General features: G+C 45.2%; 1 protein-coding gene and 1 long non-coding RNA gene across 7 annotated transcripts in view; one reads left to right on the forward strand and one right to left on the reverse strand.

The window, feature by feature from the left end:
* Nucleotides 1-17,236, forward strand: part of LOC133377746 (uncharacterized) — a 35,725-nt gene extending 18,489 nt beyond the window's left edge. For all 4 annotated transcript variants that reach the window (XR_009760788.1, XR_009760787.1, XR_009760786.1 and 1 more), the window contains 2 exons: nt 8,491-8,758; nt 14,377-17,236. This is a non-coding gene — a long non-coding RNA (uncharacterized LOC133377746). The remainder of the gene's footprint in view (nt 1-8,490; nt 8,759-14,376) is intronic.
* ZBTB1 (zinc finger and BTB domain containing 1) lies at nt 2,403-23,023 on the reverse strand. 3 transcript variants are annotated; one of them, XM_061612352.1, is made up of 3 exons: nt 22,553-23,023; nt 14,316-14,472; nt 2,403-6,079 (listed from the first exon to the last, which is right to left on the reverse strand). In XM_061612352.1, exon 3 carries the CDS (start codon nt 6,057-6,059, stop codon nt 3,933-3,935), a length of 2,127 nt encoding a protein of 708 aa, XP_061468336.1. In that variant the 5' UTR covers nt 6,060-6,079; nt 14,316-14,472; nt 22,553-23,023; the 3' UTR covers nt 2,403-3,932. The 3 variants fall into 3 exon arrangements, with proteins under 3 accessions (XP_061468336.1, XP_061468337.1, XP_061468335.1); XM_061612353.1 differs by having other exon boundaries at nt 14,316-14,475; XM_061612351.1 differs by lacking the exon at nt 14,316-14,472.
* Nucleotides 23,024-24,492: the final 1,469 nt, after the last annotated feature.

The following is a 24,492-nucleotide window of genomic DNA, read 5'->3' on the forward strand; positions in this document are numbered from 1 at the left end:
TAATAAATAAATAAATAATAAAATGAAGAAACTCGTGTATTCCATGGGGGCGCAAGGTTCTTTTTCTGCCAAAAAACTCCTTAAGGAATTCTGATTGGTTTCTGGGGACAATAGTCTCTGAGATCTTTCTTTCATTTTGAAATTAATCAGGTTGTTTAATATTGCAACTGTTTTCCTCTTCAGATAGGAATTTCAATTCTACTAGATGACTATATGAGGTAATGCTAGTCGAACATCTTGACCTGTCAGCCAGGTTTGCTTGGAAACGATAAGTTGGAGTTTACTCCATCATGGCATCTCCAGTGCATCCAGCCATGATGTTTTCATGGTCCCTTTGTCCCAATTCATTTCATTCCAATCCAGCTCATCCTGTGGAGAAGGCTGGGCATTTATTTGTTGTGCAAAGGGCTCTCTAGGTTTACCTCGGCCATACGTGAGACATTTGCTGGCCTGAGTTCCCATACGTCTCTCTGGCATAAGAGTTACCAGGGCCTCCTTACCTCCTTTCCACAACGCAGGAAAGCAGGAGATGAATGTCAGATCTGGCCCTCAAATGTTATCATGATGCTGATGCTAACCTCCTTTGAATCTTTGGGGTCAGTCCCTGTAAGAATTCTTTCCTTCAAAACAGTTCTTCTCGTGGCTATAATGATAGCACGTAGGGTGTCTGAACTCCAGGCTCTATCTGTCAAAAAGCACCTATGTATTTTCCACAAAGACAAGGTGGTGCTACGCACTAACCCAACCTTTGCCACCAAAGTAAACACGGCCTTCCACAGGCATCAGGAACTAATTCTTCTTTCTGCCCTAACCCCTCCTACGCCAAAGAGAAGGCGTGGCACCCATTAGACATTAGAAGGTGTATATTAATAGAACCAAACCGTTTAGGCGATCCAAGTCCCTATTTGTGTCCTTCCATCCTGCACACTATGGGGGGGGAAAGTATCAAGTTCAGCCCTAGCTCGTTGGGTCAGACTTTGCATTTCTTTAGCATATGAGTCCCTACACTTGCATTCACCACTGCACATTACAGCACATTCCACTAGGTCTGCTGCTACATCAGCGGTTCTTTCACAAATGTTCCGATACTAGAAATCTGTAAAGCAGTGACGTGGCCGCTCCCAGTACCTTCACCAGGCACTCCAAAATTGATCTACACACTTTGGTGGTGGTGTCATTTGGCCAGAATTCTGCAACAGGTCTTATCCTCCTCTGGGCCTACCATTGTCCCACCCTAGGTCTGCAGCTTTAGTACGTCCCGCTTGGAGACCTCTGTCATCCATGAGAGAAGGAACGGTTTGTTCTTACCGTAAACGGTGTTTCTTCATGGATGACAAGAGGTCTCCAAGGCCCACCCTTACAGTATTTCTGAGTCTCTGGATTGATTGATTTTCCGGTGGCTGGGACTGAATCAGAGTGTCATGACTCCTTTCTACTCTGTCGATGGTCAGTTGACCTTATTCCTAACACGTTTTGTTCCTAACACGTTTGTTGTAGGGATGAGTGTTCTCTTTTTCATGTACTGTGTTTGATCCTTGAGTTTTCTGTTAAGGCTGATCTCTAAAGCTTTTCCAAGAAACGAACTGAGCCTCAACAAGAGGGGAGGAGCAAAAGTATTTGCTGAAGCATTTCCTGTCTCTGAGCTGTAGGGGGAGCTACACTGCCCGCTTGGAGACCTCTTGTCATCCAGGAAGAAACACCGTTTATAAGAAGAAACTGTTCCTTCCCACCCCTCCTGTACACATTTTTCTCCCAGCCCAGCTCATTTCTGGTATCAGAACCTGAGTTTACGTATCAAACATATGGGTTAAACTGTGGCAGATTAGCTACTGCTTCCACAGTAGCTACTATAAAAGATTAAAGGTGTGCCTATTTAGCATATATTTAAGCTCTAATTATCACTGACGGCAAAGTTTGCATCTCACTGCCATTCAACTAGCACCGTACAGTTTTCTCCTTTATATATCTGCCAACTAAGATTTCACTTCTGCATCTGATAAGGTGGACTTGACCTGTGAAATAATAATTTCGCCATAATAATTTGGTGTGGCTTTAAGATGCCACAAGACATTTTGATTGTTTCTGGTTGCAAGAGCCTAACACGGCTACCTCTCTGGAAATACATTGCTACAGTTCTTTTTAAATGTGCAAAGTGCTTCATAATCATTATTTTATTCAACCAAACTACAATATAGCTTCTTAATATTAGTCTTGTCAGATGAGGAGAACTGAGGCTGTGAGGTGGCAGAGGTGTGACTTGAATCCAAGATCCTAGGATTATAGATTATAAGGATGAATAAGCAAAGTAAATGGCAATGTCTTCCCTCAGCCTGGGAGGAGAATGTTATTAATCAAAATTAATTTTAAAAATTCAGAAAAAGGATAACGCAATCATATTCATACTTAGTTGAAGCTGCATTTTACTTAGAATGAAACCCCTATTCCCCTCAAAGAGCTACAATTTCCAGACATCCTTGGAAAGAGGGATTGATTGTTACACCACTTTGAGAATTGTATCTGTAAGGGGAAGAGGGGTCCCCTAACAAGTCAGTACCTTTAAAAAAAATCACAGTTTCCAGGATTCTTTGGGGGAAATCATGACTAAATATTCATGGCTTCCCCCAAAGAATCCTGGGAACTATAGTTTGTTAAGAGTACTGTGAGTGGTATAATGCTATAAATGAATGGTGTAGATGTGGCCTGAGGCTCCACAACCTATACAAATAAATGGGATGTGATTAAGACTGCAGTCCTGTACACACTTACCTAGGAATAAGCCCCACTGAACTCAGTGGGGCTTACTTCTGAGTAGACATAGGCTTGGCTTGTACTGTGAATGTGTGCCAAAGTTCCTTTGATTGCAAAGTTACTTAAGTTCTCCCCCTTTATTTAGACCAGCCTTTCCCAACCTGGTGCACCCCAGATATTGTTAGACTGCAAATGTCCACCATCCCTAACCATTTGCTATGCAATCTGCAGAGTGGTGGGAGTTGTAGCCTAAAGCATCTAGTGGTACTAGGTTGGGAAAGACTGCTTTAGATTATACTCTATGTATCTTACAATGTGCTTGTGCTGCAACATCACAATTTTTCAGTTGCAGAATATCTCAATATCAGGTTATTAATAACAACAACTAGAAAATGGCTGGGTCGCAGGGAATTCCCTTAGATGTGCAGTGTTCTCTGTCATTTCATCCCAAAACAGCATTACAAAATTAATTAAATTCACCAAAGTGCTATACATCATGAGATTCAAACAGCAAACAAGATGTCAGTGATGGCCAATAGGTAGAATAAAAGTCATAAACCCAGTGGCTACAATCCACACAGCCCATTGATTTCAATAGGCCTAAGCATGCCTAAGCTCTGTGTTGGGGTGCGGCCAGTGATTATTTCTTGCCATTATCCAATGCCTGCACATACAATTTGGCATTTCCCTGCACTATGCAAACTAGATGTTGATATGAAGGGGGGAAACATGGAAATATAAATGCAGACATCCTATGTTGATGGAACCGAGAAGCTGTTTAATAGAAGACAGTAATTCAGGTAATACTACAGTGTGCTTTTAAAATCTAGAGTTTAAGAATAAGATTTGATTCATCTACTTAAGAAAGCAGGAAGGAAAAAATTAGAAACAGAAACTAACATGAGGCAAGAGTAGAAATGCAATCATTTGGTGCTTTTTATGAACGTTAATACCCTAACAGTGCAATCCCATAACTCTCAGAAGAAAGTCCCATTAAATTCACTGGGACTTACTTCCAGGTAAGTGGGTACAGGACTGCAGCCTAAATGAAGAAGCATGTGATTTAAAGATTCTTTAAAAAAAAATAAAATTTAAACCAGGTCATTTAATTTCTTTTATGCACGATTGTTTCCTTTGCTTTGGTGTTCCTTTTGTTTTTAGTTTTTGTCAACAAGCATAGGTATTCATGTTCTTTTCAAATGTTTGGCATTATAGTGAGACCTCATATCTTTCCTCAGATTAAATTTGGCACCACAGACACCGCATGTGTACAGGTGAACATCCATGTGCTGCTCAAGTTGTTCATTATTTGGGAAAATCTGAAAGCAGACCTGGCATATTGTCTCTCCAGCTGATAGGTGGGATATCATGTGCCGGACATGATCATGTTTTCGGAAGTTTCCTTGGTCACAAATGGAGCAGACATACCTGGCCATGCCTTTGTGCATGTCATTGTGAAGACGCAGCTGACGTTCTCTTAGGAACTGCTTCCCACATGTCTGACAAACAAACTGTTTTTCCTTGGTGTGCACTGTATAGTGTTCCCGTAAGTGACAACGCTGATAAAAGCCTTTCCCACAAAGATTGCAGAAATGCTTGCGTCGATGATCCTTTTCATTTTCTTCAATAATGGCATTCTTGAACAGATCTTGGTCCAGGCAGCTGGACATGTGTTCAACCACCAAATTTTCTGTTTCAAAACGCAGGCCACAGTTAGGGCAGCGGAAAGGACAAGCTGAATCCCTGTAGAGTTGTTTTTTCGGAAGACTGTTCATCTGAAAATGGCTGTCCCCAAACTCATCTAGCATCTCCACATACATCATCTCTTGGATTTCAGACTGTTCCTCAGGGCTCTCTTCCAAGTCATTTTTTTCCTCCACATTCCTTAAGCTGTTGGTAGTTAGGTCTTGGGGCTCTCCACAGGTCTGTGCATGATCCTGCAACTGACGCCCTTTGACCAATATCTGACCACATTTCCCGCATGCGCATATATTTTCTATGTGCTTGGACAAGTAATGAGAAGAGAGGTCTTCTTCGGTGATTGTCAACCCGCACAGTTCACAGGATGCGTTTTCTGTGCCCTCCTCAATGGCACTGACTTTGTTGTTAAGGGTCCTGGCACTTCTAAAATATTTCCTAGCCTCATTATCAGTAGGTATATGGGGTTTTAAGAAAGCTTTTCGAACACTCCTGTTTTCATTGACCTCTTCCTCAATGTAGTACCTGTAAACCGGGTCATCGTCGTCCAGCTCATCGTTGTCGGTGGAATCGTTGCCATCAGTCACCTTGATAATGTTAAACTCTTTCATGTCGTCAGCAGGGTGATCATCCGGCTCCATCTTCACAATTATCCTTTTCCTCTTGGTGGCTCGACTTCGCTCTTTGCCCAATGGTTCTGATGAGACAGTGCCACCTTTTCCACTTGTTACATTCAGTGCTGGGGATGAAGACCCATCTGTCATTTGGCTAGCCTCTCTTTTGTATCTGTCCAACTGGGGAGATGACATCTTAATACTGGAGTCACTCTCACCACCCTCTTTCTTTTCAGTCCCGTAATACCTAGCATTCTGATATGAATGCCTATTAGTGCATGAAATGATGTGCTCATCTAATAGCCGCTCACAACTGAAACTGAAACCGCAGCCGTCACAGGTGAAACTCCTCCCAAAGCGCCGTGAGTTAGACACTCGGTCTTTGGTGCTAGAGAGCTTGGGCATGGCACTCCTTTTGCAGCTCTCCAGAGGTTGCTCAGACACGCTGTTGAGCGGCAAAGCTTCATCGTTGATCTCTCTACTCTGGGATGTGCTTACCGTTGAACTTGGCGGCTCTGTGCCACACCTGTTTGCTTCACTCCTGCTTCGAGCCAGTGTCTCTTCATACATCCGCACGCCAAAGACCATTTTGCTATTTTGGGTGCTGGAAGCGGAAGAGGAACACTGTAGACCTGAGTAGTTTGTATCTTGTATGTCTTCTAGACATTCTGGCACATTATAGAGCTGCAGAGAGTTCATGGCCACTTTAAACTGCTCAAAATTGGCTGGGGCTGTCATGATTTTCCCTAAATACATAAACTGCAAAATGAGATCAAAGCACTCGGCTGTAATCTTCATGTTGCTGAGGTTCAGCTGTGCAGTGCTGTGCTGCTGGCTCATGAAAAACATCCTAAAGTAAGAGCTGCAGGCAGCCAGGACTGCTTTGTGTGCCTGGAAGTAGATGTCGTCAATTGCAATACAGCAATCGCAGAGAAATCCCCACTCTCTTTGGTTGTTGAGCTGCTGAAGGACATAATTACTGTGGCTGGTCCTGGCCATCTTGTGCTTGAATCACAGCCCTGTGTAAACAGAAAGAAAAGGGAGGTAGGGAGAGAAAGACAAAATACAGCTATCAGCTTTGTTTTGAGAATTGAAATATGCAGGGCCCCACTACCACATGATCTAACCCAGGGCTGGCCAACATGGTGGACTCCATCTCCCATCAGCCTCAGCCAGCATGGCAAATGGTCTAGAGTGATTGGAGTTTTGGTCCAGCAACATCTAGAGGACACCATGTTGGCTATCCCTGCACAAACCAATTACCACGCTTGCCAGGGGTGAGTGCTACCACCTTTTTAACACATATGCTTCTTGAGCCATATGAGAGGTACAGGAGACCTCAGAGAATCAGGGGTGGACGTGGGCGGACTCACTGGCACTGCTGTCTCTATCCAGGGTATAGTTGCAGGGTATCATCTGAAGGTACGAAGCTGCAGCACGCCTGGATCTGCACGGGAACCAGTTGTATGCTGCCTTGGGTTCCATGACAGGAAGGTGGGAGATAAATGTCAGATAAATAGATAAAAATACCCCAGGATGATGAGGGCGGGGACTAAAATATTACAACTGCAATCTTAGGATGCCTAGACAGAAATAAACTTCAGTGAAATCAGTGTGATTTAAGATGTTGCAGGCACCCATGCTAAAAATAAATAAAGTGAAAAGTATCCATGCACTGCCAAGCTCTGCCTGTTGAGATTTGTTCCGATTGTTATTGTTAGGATGCCCCTATTCCCCTCATAGAACTACCATTCCCAGAGTTCCCTGGTAAGAGGGACTGATTGTTGAACCATTTTGGGAACTCTGGCTCTGTGAGAGGAATAGGGGTCTCCTATCAACTCTAAACACTCTTAGCAAACTAAGGATTCCAGGCTTCTTTGGGGGAATCCATGGCTGTTTAAAGTGGTATGATGCTGCTTTAAGTGTATAGAACAGATAGATCCACTCAGAAGCAGGAGTATGTATTCAGGCTCATAGGGAAGCAGGTGCTGCTGGCCACCTTTCCCTCTCAATTGTTTCTCATGATTCAACAGCTGACCTTTGTTTTTATTGTATTTTGAATGTTTTTATTCTGTAGTTATTGTTTGTTTTAACATGTTGTAAACCTCTTTGATGTTTTTAACTAAATAACGGTACACAAGTATTTTTATAAATAAATAAGTAAACAAACCTTCCCAATGAGTTGGGAGAGGGAAATCTGGCACATTATAACACAACAAAAATGTCCAGGGGCTCCTGCTTTCTTGCAGGTTTCAGGGCCGGTGCCAGGTATGTCTGTGCCCTTGGTCAACGGCCCACCCTGGGCCTGCACCACTGTACACCCCAATACCACCTCTCAGTACAGGTGGCGTGGAGTTTAAATAGGCATGTGTGCCACACCTACCTCCAGTGTCAGTGTGCATGCCTCGCACACTGTGTGCACATGCCCACCATCCAAGATGGCAGTGGGGCATCAACCCCTTAGGAACACTGCCACTAACAGGTAGGTAAGATGCGGTCCTGGGGGAGATGCCTGGGAACTCCCACTCCACGATCCGCTCCATCCTCCCATCGCAAGGAGGGACCTGCAGGGGCCCTCAGCCTAGACCCAACCTGGCCCCCCACTGGTACTGGGCCTGACAAGTTTACCTACAATCTCACATTTTCTCTGGCTGTCTCCTTAAGAAGTCTCAACAGACAAGATTTGGCTACACGTATAGTTACACATAGGTCTGGAATCTTTTTGGACCTGGGGGCATATTTTGAAACCTGAGAAAATGTCATGGGCACCACCACAAAATGGCTCAGCCTGAAATCAGTCCTTTTTCTTGTTGATTTAAGGCCACATTCCCACTATACATTTATTCCACTACTGTCCCTTGTTTGGGGCTATAGTGAAAATGAATCTGTGTCTCATTTATGGTTATTAAATTTTCTGTGCCTGTTTGACCATACAGAAATTATTTTAAAGCATAATGTCTGTGTTTAGGCATATTAGAAACAGTTTGCTAAAGACAGCATGAGACCGGCAGTTACAGGGAGCCATTTTGAAGTCTGTTTGGAGGAACCAGATTAAATCCAGCCGGGCTTGCTGGTCAGTGCTGATCAGCTGATCAGTGGTGACAGCGAGCCTTGCTTGCAATCTGGGAGCTTATTTAAAACTCATTCAGATTTTCACCAGAGGCCTTTCCCTGGAAGCCCCCATTTTTGGAAGTTAGGTGGGTGGCACCTCATTTGTGGCTCCCCATTGATGCAATCATTTCCCCAGGGAAGCCTGCCTGGCACCTACTCTGATGTCTCTTTGGCAGCAGGCAAAGACCTTTTAATTTTTCCAGGCCTTTTAAAATGCCAGCTGTGTTATTTTTAACCTGCCCTTGTTGATGCCGCTCTGCTTTATTCTTCCTCTGCTGTTTTATTTTTATTGTGATTGCTGTTTTATTGCTTGATGCAGGAGAGGGAAGGCACCAGACATCCGGTGGCATATCTAAGTCGTAAGCTGACATCACGGGAGAAGAACTATTCATCAGTACAGAAGGAATGCCTAGCAGTCGTGTGGGGGCTGAGCAAGTTGCGCCCATACGTGTGGGGATGAAGATTCACAGTTGTAACGGATCATCGCGCATTGCTGTGGTTAGAGACAATGAGGAACAATAACACCACGTTGCAGAGGTGGTCCTGGGCATTACAGGAATACCAGGTGGCCTTCGTTTTTATAAAAGGTAAGGACAATGTATTGGCTGATGGACTTTTAAGCCAGGTAGCCGGGACAGCAGTCACGTGACCCAGACGTGGGTATGAAAGGACACTTTACCCCTGAGGGACTCATTAATAATTAACGCAGCGTATTAGTCCTGGATCAGGAGTAATACTTTGCTGTTATTTTAAGGGGGGAGGGGAAATGTGATGTTCCTGATTTGTAATGTAAATATGGTAAGTGCTGGTATAATATAAGAGATATGGTAAGTGGAGTGAATGAGGAGGGGGAGTACATGGGCTGTAGAATGCTGGATGATTGGCTGAGCATTGGAATGGCTGGAAGTATAAATGAGAGGATGACAGCTGAATCGTGGTGGTGGTGTTGTGGTGGTGGTGTTGTGGTGGTGGTGTTGTGGTGGTGTGTTGGAGAGGTTGATGTGGAGAGTATAAGGTGGCTGTTGAGAGAGTGAAATAGGAGTTCTGAGGCAATTATTAAGAAGTAAAGTACATAAGAGAACATATATGAAACCATATGTTTGTCAACAAAGTCTTAAGTAATCTTATTTCTAATGCTTAATAAATATTTCTTGGTTTACTAAAATCCTGATTCTTCAGCTGGGATACACAATCCAGGGGGGATGGCAGAGTAACCAAGGCTGAACAGTAATTGTACTGAATGGTGGCAGTGGTGGAGGAAAAGATATTGTATCCAGTACCACAGAGAAACCCAGAGCTGTAAGCTTCAGAGGCAAGAGGCTGCAGGGGGGTTTGGGAATTACCTATACCCATAGACACAAGGTATTGAGATAGCCAGGCAGAGACTAAGGCACATTCTATAGGCTATAAGGGATACAGAGTGTTGGGTAGTGTGGCCTAGCAGGGGGATCTTTTGAGATCGGTGTTAGTGTGGTGAAAGGTAAAAATAAACCTGACATTCCTGACTGGGGGTGACCAGAGGTGGGCTGCACATCATAAGGTGGGCCTGACAGTGGTAAGACATCACTAGTGGTCACAGGCGGGGAAGGATGTCACACCCCCACTTTTGGAAGTTAGGTGGGTGGCACCTCATCTGTGGCTCCCCATTGATGCAATCATTTCCCCAGGGAAGCCTGCCTGGCACCTACTCTGATGTCTCTTTGGCAGCAGGGAAAGACCTTTTAATTTTTCCAGGCCTTTTAAAATGCCAGCTGTGTTATTTTTAACCTGCCCTTGTTGATGCTGCCCTGCTTTATTCTTCCTCTGCTGTTTTATTTTTATTGTGATTACTGTTTTATTGCTTAAATTCACTGTTATTGTAATGCCACCCTGAGAGTACTTTTCTACTAAAGGATGGGATTTTTAAATATAAATAAAGTAATAACACCTTGGGAGTCAATTGTCTCCAGGGCTAATTGTCAAATGTTAGCCATGTGAACTTGTTCAGCTAGGCTCCCTGATTGATTGCTACCTGGAAACAGGTATCTTTTCACTTGGTGGAAACACAGGTTTTAACTACTAGATAATGACCCCAGTACAGACATAGGGTTGTATTGAACAGTCCTACTCAGAATAGAGCCACTGAAATTAATGAACCTAAGTTAGTCGTGTTTATTAACTTCACTGGGTTTACTCTGAATAGGACCAGCACTGAATACCACCCATAACATTTCCCAATCCCTAACCATAGCAAATAAATCAGGAGTGCCCAAGAAGCTTGCTCCCCCACCCCATGTTCTCAGGACCATGTTCTGCTCCCCTCTCCTTTTCCTCCCTGTCTTCCCCTTTCAGAGCTAATTGTGGTTAGCCAGTCACAACACTAATCATGGTTATCTAAACACACATTTGTAGCCATAAGCAGAACTGGGTTTGAGTTGCTGAGAGTTAAGATCAGGGCACTTGTAATATTAACTCCGATTACCTCTGAAACGGAAGAAAAAAGTGAATTTGCTGGGGGGAGGGAAAGGGAAAGAGAATAAGCCTGGTGGAGTGTTCCTAATCTTGTAATCATGATTGGGAGAATGGGCAGCTTTACTTCTGTATCGTGGTCCTTGGCCTGCCTCTTTGCTATGGAGATCATTTGCCAACTTTCACATTTCCTTAACCCAAGCTCTGTGCAACAAACATGCAAGGAGTTCGTTATTGAAAGACTGAAGCTCTGCGGTACCATGATGTGATGTCTTCACAGTATCCAAAAATAGCCAGGCTTGCTGCCAAACATGGGACAGAGTTACAGCAAATATGCTGTATTTCTAATCATGAAAGAGAAGTTGTTTGTTGCAAAACAGCGCTGAGCAGAGAGCCTTATATGATGCCTGAGAATAGATCCACAGAGCTTAATAGCTTGTCTATGTTAGTCATGTTTTATTATCATCATTGTTATTTATTTGTCACCTAATGCAAAAACAGTATCCAGGTGATTTACAAAAGGAATTAAAGTACAGAGTTTAAAAAATACACTAGCAAAACAACCTCAAGATGCCAGCAATAACTAATACTAACAAGGGGAATGAAAAGATAGGGACAGGAATTGCAAAGGTGTAATGAATGGGTTGTGCTAAAGAGATTGTTCCATCAGCACACACATTTCTCCTTGCTGGACAGAATGATCTGCCCCTCCTCCTGTGTGCTGTTCTGGGTGCTTTCCCAATGCTCCGGGGAGGAGAGAAGTCCCATTGCGCTAGCTGGAATCCTTGCGCTGGCTTCTGCTAGTGCAACAAGTTAATTAAAAACAGCCCAATGTTTCCAACATAGAATATGGTGGACCAGTCATCGTGCCACTATGGGTGCTTCTAGACGGGGCTTTATGTCGCAAATGTTTTTATGACACATTGATGGCCTGAAACAAAGAGGAAGAGCCGTAGCTCAGTGGTAGAGCATCTGCTTTGCATGCAGAAGGTCCCTGGTTCAATTCCCAATGAGATCTCTAGGAGGGGCTGGGAAAGACCCCTGCTTGAAACTCTGGAGAGCTGCTGCCAGTCAGCGTACACAATAATGAGCTAGATGGACCAATGGTCTGACTCAGTGTAAGGCAGCTTTCTAAAGAAACAAATGCATACCCCAGCATTCATCCAGTTTATAAAAGCTTTCCTCTCAAGGAAACTAGGCAAGTGGTTCTTTAGGAGCTTGCTTACATGTCAATAATAGCTCAGCATATGGAAGAACTTGTCACCATCCTATTGAATACAGAAGTGTACCATTGGTGTTCAATTTTATAAAATATGATGGAGATCTTTAAACCTAACTTGCTTCTAGTGGGTAGCAAATACTGTTTGGGTTGTAGTTGTGTGTGTGTATGTGTTTGCAAATATTCATAATCCAATCTTCCCCCAAAGAGGTCAAGGAGGCTTTCATGGACGTTGTCCCATTTTATTTTCACAAGCGTTGCCTAAGACCACTCAAGGGAGCTTCACGGCTGAGTGGGAATTTGAATGGGGCTTACTTACATGTTCAGCTGTCTCCTCACACCTCTTTTATCTCTAGCCTGAGTTAACTGCAGTCAAAGATTACTGACCTCACTTGTGTCTTTCTAGCAATACCAGTGGTTTCCAATCTGTACTTTGGAAAATTCTGAGCTGTAATTGTTCACAGGAGTATTCTCCATGAGATGCATAAATATTTTGTCCCACGCTGTCCCTCATCTAAGAAACACTGCCATGAGCTTTAAAATTTATGCATCGTATTTGTATCCTGTCCTGTTCAGTACAGTATACCACCAGGTGGTGGTGGTATTTATTTTTATGCTCACAACAACCCTGTCAGGTAGGTTAGGCCAAGCAAGATTGAATGTTAAATCAGAGCAGGGCTTTCAGTATTGTTGCCCCTGTTCTGTGCAACAGCATTCCTTTTGAGATATGACAGATGCCCACCATCTGTACTTTCTGGAAACAACTGAAGACATTTTCGTTTTGATCAAGTTTTTCCAGCTGGATGACAAGTTCTGCCATAGATCTTCAATCTTCAGTTGTTTCTGGAACTGTTTTTAAAACGATTTCAGCAGTTTTTATGCTATGTCTGTAAATTGCCTTGAGACATATGTAAAAGGTGAACCATTAATTAAATAATAGTATTTATAGTAAATGGCTGGGAACACCCAGAAAGCTTTATGGCTGAACGGAGAAACAAACCCAGGTCTCTGTGGATCACAACTACTACATCACACTCTACTTTAGCTGTGCATTGCTTTGGGGGTGGGGGACACACATTCCCTCTAGTCTGTCCCCACATTAGATCTCCCCCTTATGTCTAAGGATCAGAATAACACAGAATTCATATAGTGCAAAGATGTGTTGCTGTGCTGAAATCTTTAAAATAACCCTGTAAGGTACTGTGGATATCTCCATACTTGGAGATCCAGGAAGGAAGATGGCAGGGGAGGGGGAGGACAATTTGAGGCTGATGTTGAGAGAGACTAGCTTGTTAAAGGCCACGTAATGAGTTCATGGCAGAGGACAGAGTTAAATCACAGATGTTCTGATTTGTAACACAGCCCTTGAGATCCAAAGGTGACACAGAAGATCTAAGGTCATATTTCCTGACAGTTTAAAAGTAGCTGCCGAGGATGAGGAGGGACTGAACCGAATCAGGGCATTAGGGAGCACATGTCTTTAACTCTTCCCTTACACACAGTTGTCCTGATCTAAATTATTCCTCCAAAGTGCTATTGGCCCTGCAATGTGGAAGAGGGGAAGAGAATACATACATACATACATACATACATACATATATATATATATATATATACACACAGTATATGGGGTGGTGTTCTGTGCCAGTCCTACTCAGAGTAGACCCATTTAAATTAATAGATATGACTAACTTAGGACCATTACTTCAATGGGTCTACTCTGAGTAGGGTTTATTTATTTATTTATTTCAATTTATATACCGCCCTTAGCGAAATAGCTCTCAGGGCGGTGAACAAACAAAATAAAATACAATATATCATAATAAAAATACAAAAACATATACAAACAAACAACGAAAAGCACAGCAAAAAATTTAGCTGAATACAACCCACAGGTTCCTGTATTGTGTCTGTCTTGTCCCCACAACAGACCTAAAAGCAGGTGGGGATGGTGAGGCATTTTGACGAGGAATATGACAGAAAAGAAAGGGGTTAAATACCCTTTCAGCCTCCCCTCAGTGCTGCTGCCCTATTCCAATTCCACTTTATTTTCCCTCATGGCTGATTTTACATTCTTTTTTTTAAAAAAAACAATCTCCTGCATCATGCCTCTTCTGCCCCACCACACCTCAGACCCCCTGAAGGGCAACCTCCCACCTCTCGAGTGTGTCACAAGGAGAGAAAGGGAAGGGCTGAGGGCAAAATGCCAACATGTCTTAGGCCAGAGGTGCCGTTGTGATTCCCAGAATCACTTAGCACACAGCAACATGGGAAGCTGCCTTATACCGACTCAGACCACAGGTCCATGTAGCTCAGTATTGCCTACCCTGACTGGCAGCAGCTCTCCAGAGTCTCAAGACGGGAAATTCCCAGCCCTACCTGGAGATGCCAGGGATTGAACCTGGGACCTTCTACATGCCAAGCAGGTGCTCTTCCACTGATCTACGCCCCTTCCCCAATCTGAGCAAGCAACGTACCCAGTTCCCGCAGCTTTCCTTCATCTGACTCGCTTCCTAAACTTTGTTGTCATCCTTGCAGGTCTCTTCTGCATCCTTTCCAATCTGTCAACATCCTACTAATAACTGAGCTGGGCAGAGCTGCGGTATTTCTTCCCAAACCTTGGATGCGAGGCTTCTGCTAATGCATTAAAAACACACACAAAAACCCCAACAACCCGAAATTAAACAACAAACGAGAGAAGGACCATAATGGTGGAATGCTGCAACGAACAGAGACATCTGAAAGCCAAAGAAGATTCCCAGCTTCTCCTGTTCTCTCTTCCGCAGTGGTTGCCTAAGCAGCGGCAGCTTCAGTTCACATGCTGCTCATGACATCACTGGCTATATCGGTTTGCAACAGTTCAACAGAGCAGCAACAGACTAAGGCACCATCTCTCTCACAAACCCAAAATGTGGTGAGAAAGTATTCAGGGGAAATGAATTCTTCCTCTGAGAAACTTGTCAGGGAGACAGAAAGTGATCTTCACACGAGTTATTTATCAACAGTGCTGGCTTGCGCTCTCTTCCTGCTTCTGCAACTCGTCCTCCATTCCCATCCACCCACTTATGCAAGAAGACAATTTTTTATTTAAAAAATGGACTTCTGCCATGGTATTTGCACAATTCCCTAAGCATTAAGGCTTCGGTTGGACAAATGCTCTAAGACATCACTGGAGAGATTTCCCAGGCTTGCATTGCCCCAAAAGACTAAAAAATAAATAAAATAAATACTGGTTAGAGGCCAACTAACAACCTTTTGAGCAAATGAAGCCACGAGTAATTCTGCAAAAAAAGGAGGGAGGGATTCAATTGCTTCAAGATGAATGCAGTCAGTTCCCAAACTGCTGATAGCTAAGCTCCACCTGTCTCTGGATTAAAAGGGACAGTTATTTCATTTTTGCAGACAAAAAAGGTTTACCTTTAGGCATAGATGGCATCAGAGGGAATCTGCTGAGGCTCACACCTCAACAGGGCCCCAAGTGCAGACCCCTGGAGAGCTCTGGCTTCACTCCTCAACCTTGCTGTTACTCCCCGATTACCTGCCCTCTCCACAAGCATCATAGCTCAGTGGCAGAACATCTGCTTTGCATGCAGAAGGTGACAATTCAATTTCCAGTAAGGGCTGGGAATGATCCAGTCTGAAAACTTAGAAAGCTGCTGCTAGTCATTGTTTCGGCAATACAGAGCTAGATGGGCTAATGGTCTGGCTCAATTTAAGACCATTTTCTATGTTCCTAAACATGCAAACAGCATCCTTCACCTCCCTCGCACTCTGGGCAGACGGGGCCAAGAAAAATGAGCACGTGATGACAGTAGTGAGGAGGGGGACCCGTTTAGGGCATCTTGACCAAAGCCTCCACCCTGTCCGTGTCCCCTCTGGAACCAACAGCATTTTTAGGCATGTCAAAGAGTGAGGACTGCCTGCCCTTGGAGGGACCTGTGCTTTGGCGCAAGGCCCTATTCAGGGCCAGCCTCCTCTGACGGGAGAAAAGTCTGCTGCACCTTTTGCACTGAGAGTAACTGAATGATCCAACCACATGCAATGACCCCATTTCACAATCACCATTTTTATTATTTACTTTACATTTGTATCCCACCTTTCCACACAAACAGTGATCAAGGCCGCATTTCTGCTAACTGTGAGATAACTCACTATTTAATAAGCAAACCGCAGCTCATGGATTGTCAAAGGAAAGGTCATCTTTTCATCTCTCTCGTCAATTGAAGACTCTTGAAATCTAAATTCAAGGTCCTGAGAACCAGGATTTATTACTGGAGTTTTTTGCGTGTTTTTTAACTGAGTTCTCACAAGTAATTTGTGTAGGTTCCTAGGTTGCTGGAATATAGTGAAGGCTGTAAGGTAGTGATGGGCACAGGCTTGGATAACTTTGAAAGGGGATTAAAGAAATGTATGGAGAAGTCTATCAATGACTGAGTCAAGGGGACTGCGGAACCTCCATGTTCAGAGGCAGTATATCACTGAATGCCAGTTGCTACACAAGTAGGCAACTATAGGAGACTTGCTTTCATGCCCTCTTTAAGAGTTACCTGGAGGCACCTGGTAAGCCACTGTAGGGTAAATGATTCCAGATTAGATGGACCTTTATTCTGATCCGGCAAGGGAAAGGACCATAGCCCAGTGGTAGAGTATCTGCTTTGCATGCAGAAGGACCCAGGTTCAATCCCTGGTGTCTCCAGGTAGGGCTGGGAGAGACCCGTGCTTGAAACGCTGAACAGCCTCTGCTCTTCAGATAATACTGAAGCGATAGATAACACTGAGCTGGATGGACTCACTGTGAGGCAGCTTCCTGTGTTCCTAGCCCAGCATCACACTCACCTTGCCAAAGGCATTTTAAAGTGTTGAGAATTGGCTACCAAACTGAGGGATCAGCCGCTACAAATGCTGCGACAAAGACATATGCCAGCACAACCTGAAACCTACATAGCACCAAGAACAGCTAACCCAATTAACAGGGCAAACTGATGCATGCATATCTACTGGGTCTGCAATCCTGTTAGACATGGGCATAGGAACCACAGAACTGAATGGGATGCACCCTGAAAGGATTGCACTGCAAGTCTGCTATCTTCTCCTACAATACACTCAAGATGGAGGATAGTGGAGTGCGGCTAAATGCAGATTTTTAAATGCAGAATTTTCAAACCAGCTTTTCTCTCTCGATCCTGCCTGCTATAGTTAACATCCAGCCTGACAAAGAGTTCTGGAGAATTCAAGAGCTGATCCTTTGTTTTGTCACATGGATGGTCCGATAAAAAATAATGATTAAAATGTTTTTATTTTCTTTTTAATTGTAGGGGGGGTTATTACAGAAGCGTTTGCCACCCTGGGTTGAGAGGAAGGACAGGAAATAGAAATTTAATAAATAAATAAATAAAAATTGTAGCCCAACTGTGGCTTTTGAAATGGATCAATATGGCTTTCCTTTGCTTTGTGCGTACCAAGGATTAGTTCTCCCGATAGTGAGGTGACTGGAAAAAATCCACCTGAAAGGGGATACACTTTTCTTTGTTAGCATCATGTTTTATTTTACCATTCATCTGCACATGGGAGTCTAATAATATTGGGGAAGGGCCACTGCTCAGTGACAGAGCAGCTGCCTTGCATGAAAAAGGTCCCAGGTTCAATCTCTGGCATCTCCTCATAGAGCTGGGGAAAGACTTCTGCCTCAAACCATAGAAAGCCTCTGCCAGTCAGTGTACACAACACTGAGCCAGATGAACCCATGGTCTGACTCGGTAGAAGGCAGCGTGGTTCTAATATTTCTCACAACACCTGATTCCACTTCTGTTGAGAAATAGGGCCAGGCACAGCAAATGGGCGGGAGAAGGGCAATTTGTATTCAACAAGAGCGTGTTTCCTTGTTGCTCAATTAGTGAGCACATTTGGCCTGGAGCCTTTATAGAGGACTGGAGGCATCACCAGGTTTGATGGCTCCCTAAGGGTCCCCTGGCTTTGGTAAAAGCCCATGTTGAATTCTTGTCTGACATCCTTCAGTTCTTTGCTCTTGGTTTGGAGTCCTAATACTATTTGGCAGGATGATTCAGACAACCAAGATACCCCAAGGTGAAATAGTGAGCCTTGACGTACTTTGGTCATCTATATGGGCTCAGGGTTTTGTTGATAACATGTTTCTCTAGACAAGGGGTGTAGTCGTCCAGGGTCTCGGGGGGGGGGGTCTTAGACCCATTATTTTTGGGGAGCAGGGTCCCCCTGCCTCCAGCATCCTACAAGCCAATTAGCATGAAAAAGGAGTGTGTTAGCCACTGTGAAGACTCTTCTCAGTAGCTAACACTCTCCCCTTTCATGCTGATTGGCTTCTAGGGACGTCTCTGTGGGAGAAAACATAACGATCATATTCTCAGCCGAGCAGCAAAAAAGGAGGGAGGGGGCATGGCTGTGACTATCATGGACCCTGCACTTCTGAATTTGCTACTACATTACTGCTCTAAACAGAATGGGTGGACAGTGAATACTACAAGCAAACACACAAGTTGGATAATTTTGGTAGAAACGGTTCTCCACAAAGCAGCAGCGGGGGACCTCTGGCCCTTGGGCCTAATTAGGCTTTCCCCATTTGACCTGCCAGGTTGTTTTGGTCAAGCCAAGCCATGCTCACACTGCCGTACACCCGAGGTAAAGACATGGCTCCCTGCTGAAAGCAGGGTTTGCAGGTGCCACTAATCAGCAATGCCTGCAAAGTCCAGCTTGCAGAGGTGCTGGGATGCAGAAGCCCCAACAATCAGCTGATTGTCAGCCCCCCTGCAAAGCGCTGGGCTTTTGGCTGCACCGTATGATTTCAAACTGCATGAGCAAAGAAAAGCAGGTCACTTGACAACATTGTGATGCCAGGTGATTGCCCCCCTTTGCCAAAGCTGGCTAAGGATCCAACCCACCAGCTGAATCATGTTCCCGCTCTCTACCATAGAGAAACGCACTGACAGACAAAGCCTCTGAACAAACAAAATATCACCACCAAAGGATTGTACGTTATACGATAAAATCATCTCAAACCCCAAGCAATATCCTGAAAGCCTACAGATCTTTGTTTTAGAAACAAAAGGAGAAATCCAAACCCAAGATCCACTGAGATGAGCAAGTCAGGATCTGGCAGCTCTCCAGCTCAGCCAGGGCTATGCCGGTGTGTCCCAAACCCTGGCTCAGCCAAAGACATGCTCGCTGGCTCAGCTCTCAGTTCGGCTGGCTTAGCTAAGGCCAGCGGAAATTTTAAAAAAGGGGCATTCTGGGGGTGGGACCAGGCAGGAGGATACTTATATTGGATCCTAACTCTGTCCAGTGCAGTCCCATGACCTGGCAACATGGCGGAACTTACACCGGCAGGAAGGGTGGTGTAAGTCACACTCTATTTTAAATGTTTATTTTCCATTTGCCAGGTTTGGATGCACTGAGTTGGCAACAGCCTTGCTCCTGAACAGTGTTAGGATCTGGCATACTTTATGCCAGCTTAATTTATCCTAGTCTGCATCTGTGTGGGAATTGCTTTTAAATATATTTTTAGCTTTAAAAAAAACTTTTTAAGAAGTTTTCTTTTAATATGTTTTAAAGTCTTTTGATTTTAGGATGTTTTAAAGTGCTTTTGGTGTTTTAGTTTGCCCACCCTGGGCTCCTTCCAGCTCCTTCTGGAAAGAATGGTGTGATTTAAATTTAATGGATAAATAAATAATAATAAATTAAACCTGAGCAAATTACGCTGCCCTCCCATAGTTAGTATTGCTCCCTAGGTCAGACAAGTTGTTCTTTTAGCCCAGCACTGTTGACTCTGACTGGCAGCAGCTTTCCAGAGTCTCCAGTAGACAGAAGTCTTTACCATCACCAGCTATTCATGCTTTAGAGATGCCAGAGATTGAACCTGGATGCATGCAGGACACGGGTTCTATCACTCAGCTATGATTCTTCCCTAAGCAGTCAATGGTCTGCTTTAATGTAAAGTAGTTTTGTGAGTCTGATCAGGATATGTCTTCTGTATGGAAGAACTCAAGCTCAGGGCAGCAATTCATACAGAGACATAAAAAGAGCCTCCTCCAAGAGAGAAGTTATGGAATGGTCCAATCAGGACTGACACAAAATAATTACCTGCTTCCAGCAATTACTAATTCAACGGAAGCAAGGTCATTGCAATAAATCAAGCAGACACCAGAAGTAGCCTTTTCTCTTGATGGGTTCTTTAGGCCAAAAATAATATTTCAGTTTATTGCTCATTTCCCACTACTGTACCCTAGACAGCAGTGTAGTGACAAATTCAGAAGAGCAGAATCCCTTCATGATAGTCATGCCATGCCCCCTCATAGCCACGTCCCCTCACTCCCTTGCTTGCTCTCGTCGTCATTTCCACACTCTTTTGCCCTTCCCATGTACACCTTCTCTCAGAACAATAAATGTCCCTAGGAGCCAATCAGCATGCAAGAGGAGTGTGTTAGAATTTGTTAGTTACTGAGAAGAGTCTTCTCAGTGGCTGGCTCACCTTCTTTCACTCTGATTGGCTCCTATCAACAGGAAAGACAAGGAACCATGTAGAAAGATTCTTCTCAGTGGTTAACACACTCCTCTTTCATGCTGATTGGCTCATAGGAGGCTGGAGACATAGCTACCCTGCTGGAACCCTGCTCCCAAAAAAGTAAGAGGTCTAAGACTCCCTAGAGACCCTGGACTACTACACCCCTGACCCGAGCACATCATGTTGGGAATTGGTGGGCTAGAGCATGCGTGTTTAATCGAAAACACAACATCCAGAGAAGAATCCCACACCCTTTGTTCAGCCCAGATCACTAAGGGCAAACTGCATGAATACCTGTTTACTCATGTTTCAGGATCAAAAGCTCCCTTGTCTGGTCACCTGAAGGAAATTCTTGCTCACCACAGAGGACCAAGTGAGTGCAATACAATTCTGAACTAGGGGCCTAGGAAAAAATATATGGATGGGCTGCCAGATTGCAGACCAAGCACAGGAAGCCGCCTAACGGCGGATCAGACTATTTATCCATCTAGCTGAGTATTGTTTACTCTGACTGGCAGCAACTCACCAGGATTTCAGGCAGAGGTCTTCCCCTTCCCCCAATTCTTTTTTAACTGGAGATGCCAGGGACTGATTGAACCTGAGCCCTTCTGCATTCAGAGCATGTACTCTGCCACTAAACTATGATCCTTTAGTATAAGAGCAAGCCTGGATGAAGAGCTGCCCTTTCCAGAATGCCCACAACGGATGCAAACGCACTCTCACAAATGCCACTGAAAACACCTTTGCCTCCCCCCAGTAACATGCATGTCTGAAATGGAGAAATGCAGCCTTAACTGCCCTTGTCTCGGGTTTTCAAAATGGTCGTGCAGAAAAGTGGACTGGCAATCACATTTCCTGCAGTTTCCGTGTGGCTAGAATGAAGCACATTTTTTCAGTCCTCCACAAACACAACTTCTTCAAAGGCTGCAGACATTTGAAAACAGATATTAATTTTATACACTTTAACTTTGCCTCCCTGTACAAAAGCATGCACGTGGGGAGCATGGAAGCATGTCGGTTTTACCAATGCCCTTTCTCATCACCCCTCTCAGCTGGGGTGTGCAGATGCCCAATGCTTGAAGGGAAACCTCATCACATTCAAGAACTGGGAAAACTTCTCTCACTCACTCACTCTTTTCCTGGGGCTACTGCTTGTTGCTGGTCCAAGGAACAAAGGGACTGGTTTTCTCCTTGCCCTGTTGCCATAGCAACATTTCAATTTCCACACCAAAACCAACCCTAAATAAGTATCATTGAAACTGGCAAGGCTTAGCAAGCCCTGACCGTGTCGGTTTCGCGGGAGAGAAGGGCATTTTGAAGAAAATGAGAGCGGGATGGCATTGAAAGGTACCTATAAAGATACAACATCAAATCACAGGGCGGTTTCGGGCAGCATGAGAGTTAGGTAGTTCAAGGAGTGCTTTCCCCCTCCCTCCAGCTGAGTATCCCAAACCGAGGGACTTGCGGAGAGCGCCAATGCATATTCCCCGGAGTGGGGAAGATTCTGGATGAGAGTTACAGCGCTTTACAAAACGCCCGTGTCCTTTCTTCCTTAAAAGAGCTTTTTTGGCCCACCCACAGGCACTGGCCGTGGCCACACTCCAAAGCAAAGGCACTGCCTGGATTCGTTGGACTCGCCACTCCCGATCTCCAGACGCAACTTCAGCCAACGCGGTGCGCACAGAAGGGAGGTGTGCCACAAGGGGCGCTCTGCCGCCTTGGCTTTCTGTCCCTTCCTCTCCCGCCAGAGAGCCGATGGCGGCACAGGGCGCGAGCCACATGGCTCCAAGCAGCCCGCGAGGCCTCCACCGGGAAGCCCCACCACCAGGCCGCGCGGACTGGCTTCCCAGCAAGCGCCGCCGTTCCCTCCGCTGCGCACAGAGTGGGGCAAGCTCCCCAGTGCTCAACCTCCCCAAACGCCGCAGGGCTGAGCGCCCAAGCACATTTTTCCTCCGAAGCCGCAGAAACTGCGGCGGTCGGGCCCTGCCCTTCCGTGATCCTACCCGGGGAGCTTCGCCCCCATCCCTTTCGCCCAGCCTCCCCACGGCAGAAGGCCTCGGGATCGTGGCAGCGCCCAGCTCTCCTCTCCGGTGCCGCGCAACAGAAGCTCTCCCCTTGGTCCTATCCAGCCGCTGCCCGGGGAAGCGTGCCGCCACCGCCGGGCCCCGCACCCCCACTTACCCTAGGCCGGTGAGTTGGGGAGATCGAAGAGCGCCGCGCAGGGGCTTGAAGGGCCCCTCCGCTGTTCTCCCGGCGCGGCGGCCGCCTCTTCCCGCTGCTGCAGCAACAAAGGACTTCCGCCCCCGGCCGCGCCTGCTGCTGTCTTGCAGCAGAAAGCAGCTCCGGCTCCGCCGCGACCGCACTGAGCCGGACCCCTCCCCCCGGCTGGCGGCCAGCGAGCGGCGCCTGGCCCTGCTGCCTGCGGCGGATGCGGCCGTGGCCAGGACTCAAGCTGGGCACGGCGGGCGCCTTTCCCCAGCTCATCTTCCTTCTCTGCTGCTGCCATCAGCCCCCAAGCCCACACCCCGTTTCCTTCCCTGTCTTTGGGGGTTCGGGTCTTCAGCCAGAGTCCCAACCGGGTCCCCGAGACGAGAGGCGTTAGCCGCTTCCCAGGCTGCGGACGGACAGGCCTCCAGCCGGGCGTTTTCCTAGTCGCAAATATTACAGACGTGCGAGCACACATGCGTTTATGAGTGTTTTTATGTGAACTACGGGTACTTATGCATAAAGTGCGTCAAGAGCCCCTGGGAACTCCGTGTAACCTGCCTCAGAAACAGGGGAGACCGCCTTATGTCGAGTCAGATCACTGGTGCATCTAGCTCAGTATTGTTCACACTGACTGGCAGCGGCTCTCCAGAGTTTCCGGCAGGAGTCTCTCCCAGCCCTATTTAAAGATGTCAGAGATTGAACCAGTGACCCTCTGCAAGCAAGGCAGCTGCTCTACTGCTGAGCTATAGCTGTGATGTTCCATGGAGGAAGTGAAAATGAAATGGACTGCCTTCAAGTCATTCTGACTTATGGTGAGCCTATAAATAGGGTTTTCATAGTAAGCAATATTCAGAGGTGGTTTACAAATGCCTTCCTCTGAGGCTGGGAGGCAGTGACTGGCCCAAAGTCACCCAGTCAGCTTCACAGCTGTGTGAGGATTTGAATTCTGGTCTCCCAGATCGTAGTCTAACACTAACCACTACACAGGAAGTAAAGTGGAATTCCCTCTTCTTAAATATTAGGCAGGCGCCATCTCTGCTATCTTTTTGGCACTTTTGAAGACTTTCCTCTTTCAACAAGCCTTTTAAGTTCAGACCTATCCCAGTCTGTGTCTGTGTTAGAATTGCTCTTAATATGTTTTCTTAAATAATATGTTTTTAACCTTTTTTTTAAAGATGTTTTTAAAGCTTTTTAAAAAATGTTTTTAACGTTTTGTTTTAATGTATTTTAAGGTCTTTTTATGATGTTTTAAAGTGTTTTTAGCATTTCTGTTTGCCGCCGTGGGCTCCTGCTGGGAGGAAGGGCGGGATATAAATAAAATAATAAATTAAATAAATAAATTAAATTAAATACAACTATATAATGAGAGAACAAAAATGTTTGTAAACTTTCCACTAGAAGTAATAATACTTTCCATCTGATGTTTTGTGTATCACAGAAATGACATCGTACTGTATACACAATCTTGTCTGATCTCGGAAGCTAAGCAAGGTCAGGCCTGGTTAGTACTTAGATGGGAGACTGCTGGGAATACCGGGTGCCGTAGTTAGAGGAAGGCAATGGTAAACCACCTCTGAATACCTCTTTCCATGAAAACCCTATGAATATATCCAAAAGATTCATAAGGTCGCCACAAGTCATAATCAGCTTGAAGGCATATATAACAACAAACATACTAAAAAGGAGTTCATGCTCCAAATGTGGATCCTTATGTAGTCCAAACAACTGCACCTACGCACAAGGGGGATGTGTCAGCAGGTTCAGGAAGCCCACAAGGTTTGCAGAAACACTGAAATTCTTTAGGGAGGAAAATCTGGAAAGGGAGGAGCGCACAAAAAAGCAGCCCAGTGAAGACAGCGTGCTTTTTGGAATGATGGATGACTGTTGCAGGAGAAGCGATGGGGAATGACATG

The sequence above is a fragment of the Rhineura floridana genome, chromosome 2 (assembly GCF_030035675.1).
Source record: "Rhineura floridana isolate rRhiFlo1 chromosome 2, rRhiFlo1.hap2, whole genome shotgun sequence".
NCBI lineage: Eukaryota > Metazoa > Chordata > Lepidosauria > Squamata > Rhineuridae > Rhineura > Rhineura floridana.

Excerpts from the sequence above, each read along its gene's own strand:
- ZBTB1 (XM_061612351.1), bottom strand. The coding sequence starts at position 6,059 with ATGGCCAGGACCAGCCACAGTAATTATGTCCTTCAGCAGCTCAACAAC.